The sequence below is a fragment of the Quercus suber genome, unplaced genomic scaffold (genome assembly GCF_002906115.3).
Source record: "Quercus suber isolate HL8 unplaced genomic scaffold, Cork oak 2.0 scaffold_376, whole genome shotgun sequence".
Lineage (NCBI taxonomy): Eukaryota > Viridiplantae > Streptophyta > Magnoliopsida > Fagales > Fagaceae > Quercus > Quercus suber.
The window spans coordinates 460,138-462,409 of NW_027069828.1; the positions used below are offsets into that span (position 1 = coordinate 460,138).

The 2,272-nt window shown below is 32.6% G+C and overlaps 1 protein-coding gene across 1 annotated transcript; it reads right to left on the bottom strand.

Annotated features, from left to right (window-relative positions):
• Window positions 1–4: 4 nt before the first annotated feature.
• On the bottom strand, window positions 5–1,797 carry LOC136062048 (disease resistance protein RPV1-like; the record flags this gene model as incomplete). The annotated part of the gene is made up of 2 exons (XM_065760641.1): window positions 1,028–1,797; window positions 5–467 (listed from the first exon to the last, which is right to left on the bottom strand). Coding segments are annotated over exons 1-2 (957 nt in total), but the record flags the coding sequence as incomplete, so codon positions are not given.
• Window positions 1,798–2,272: the final 475 nt, after the last annotated feature.

Sequence of the window (2,272 nt, forward strand, 5' to 3'; positions counted from 1 at the left end):
ATTTTCCAAGCAAATTTTCTACTTGTTTTAATTCATCCACATCATCTAGAATTAAAAGAATTTTTTTGTTCCGAAGCTTTTCCATTATCTCATTGATTCTTTTAGATATACCATGCACTTTCAATTTTCCAGCCCTTAAGATCTCATAATAAAGTGCCTTTTGTAGTTGGAGTACACCATCATTTGTTTTTGATTTTTCTCTAACATCCTCTAGAAAGCTACTTCCTTCAAAACGATATGCAATTAAGTTAAAAATAGCTTTTGCAATTGTTGTCTTACCTATTCCTGGAAGACCATGGATCACTAACATGCGAACATCGTTTGACTCAATATCTAACAGATGACTTATTTCCTCTATGCGAGAGTCTATTCCAACTGGGTATTTAACAACAAATACTTGTGTACGATTTAATTTAGCACTTAAGATCTCTTCTAAAATTTCTTCGATAAATCTAAATTGAGGGCGGCTGCCAATCACAAAGCATTTAAAACATGTTAGAAAATAGAATTATTATCTTGAATTGAATTCAAAACGTTTAGTTTGTGAACTACAACATAAATTTTGTTAGTCAAATTAAATGGCACGTAATTCATAGAGTTGAGAACTATCATTACGAACTTTTTTTTTTTTAGGTCAAACATCGACTTTAGGCTTTTAGCACAAAGATGCGTGGAATATCTGCTTTGGAAAGGAAACAAACTCACTGAATATCCACTTCTAACACTTGAATGAATCTATTATAAAATTTAGGGGAAATTTTCTAAACATGACATGAGAGAAGTTTCAAATTATTGATAAGAGTATCTATCATATATTCTTCCCTTTCTATCACTAAACCTTATATCCTATTTAGCTCACTACTAAAAGATATGATCAAAATATAAATTTTTTATAATCTCTTTTCTTTTCTTTTTTTTAATAAAAAAGCAAACAAGAATGGTTTTTTTTTGGGGGGGGGGGGTGGGGTTGTTGTTTGTTTAGCAATAAAATTAATTGGTGATAACAAAGTAGAGATTAAACACATACTCATTTTTGTAATGCCAACCAGATATACGGCTGGCTTCATTTAGGGCTGCCCTCCATCTTTGCACCTTCTCTTTATTATCCTTGAATTTTTTTTCATGCTTTGCGAGTGCTTCTCCAAACTTTTCCTGTTGGTTACGTACATTTGATGGATCCACCTTGTAAAAGACTGGTAACACCACTTGGCCATTATTCTTACACTCAAGAATCTTGACAAGTTCATCCAAACACCAAGTGGAGGATGCATAATTTTTAGAGAATATAATTATTGAAATCTTTGAACTTTCAATAGCTTCAAGAAGTTCAGTGGAAATTTTTTCTCCTCTTGGAAGCTCATCATCTATGAAAGTGTTAATACCATTATAACGCAAAATACCATTCAAATGGCTGGTAAAACCATTGCGGGTATCTTCTCCTTTGAAACTCAAGAACACATTGTATCTGCATCGTTGGGTGAAAGAGGAAGAGGAGGTTCCTCTGGTGGTCGAAAGGGCCATTGTGATTTTGATGCAGAGACAGTTGAGAAAATCTAAAAGGAAGAGGAGAGGATAAAGAAAATAAAGATGCGACGAAATTAAAATGGTAAGAGTAAGAAGCGAAGTGAATGAGAAATAAAAAACGAGAGATATTTCACAATGGTTTGTTGAGAAAGAACGAGAATTGGCTGAGAATGAAAGAGTCAATGAATTGAGTTTTAGTTGGTGTGATGCCAGGCTAAAATAAGTAGTATTTTTTTTACTGGTAAGTGATTTTTTTTGGGTACACGCGCTTTCTTTGATCGAGGAAAGTTCGAAGAAATCTCTTTGCAGTATCAAAATTTAACCCAAAAAATTAATAATAATAATAATAAAATAATGTGGGCCAAAAATTTAAAACGTATTTAGTGGGTCTCAATGATCCATTTCCTTAGTTTATGGTACCTATTTCATTAGTTTATTATATCTGGGAGACTAGGACTAACATATCAGCAGACAGGAAGAGTTGTTAGAGATAATATTTTATATTCTAACCAATAATATATATATATATATTGTTTTTTTTTTTTTTTTGATGGTTAATCAATAATATTTTTTCTTTGGCGTTTGGACTAGGACTTTGGATTGTAGCTGGAAGCTGATGTGCATTTTCTGATTAACTTTCAAAATTTTGGACTCAGGAAAGTACGAAGAAATTTCCGCTGGGCCGGGTGTAAGATACTCTGCATTTCACTTTTAGATCTGGTTGAATTTATCTGTGTTCTGTATGACC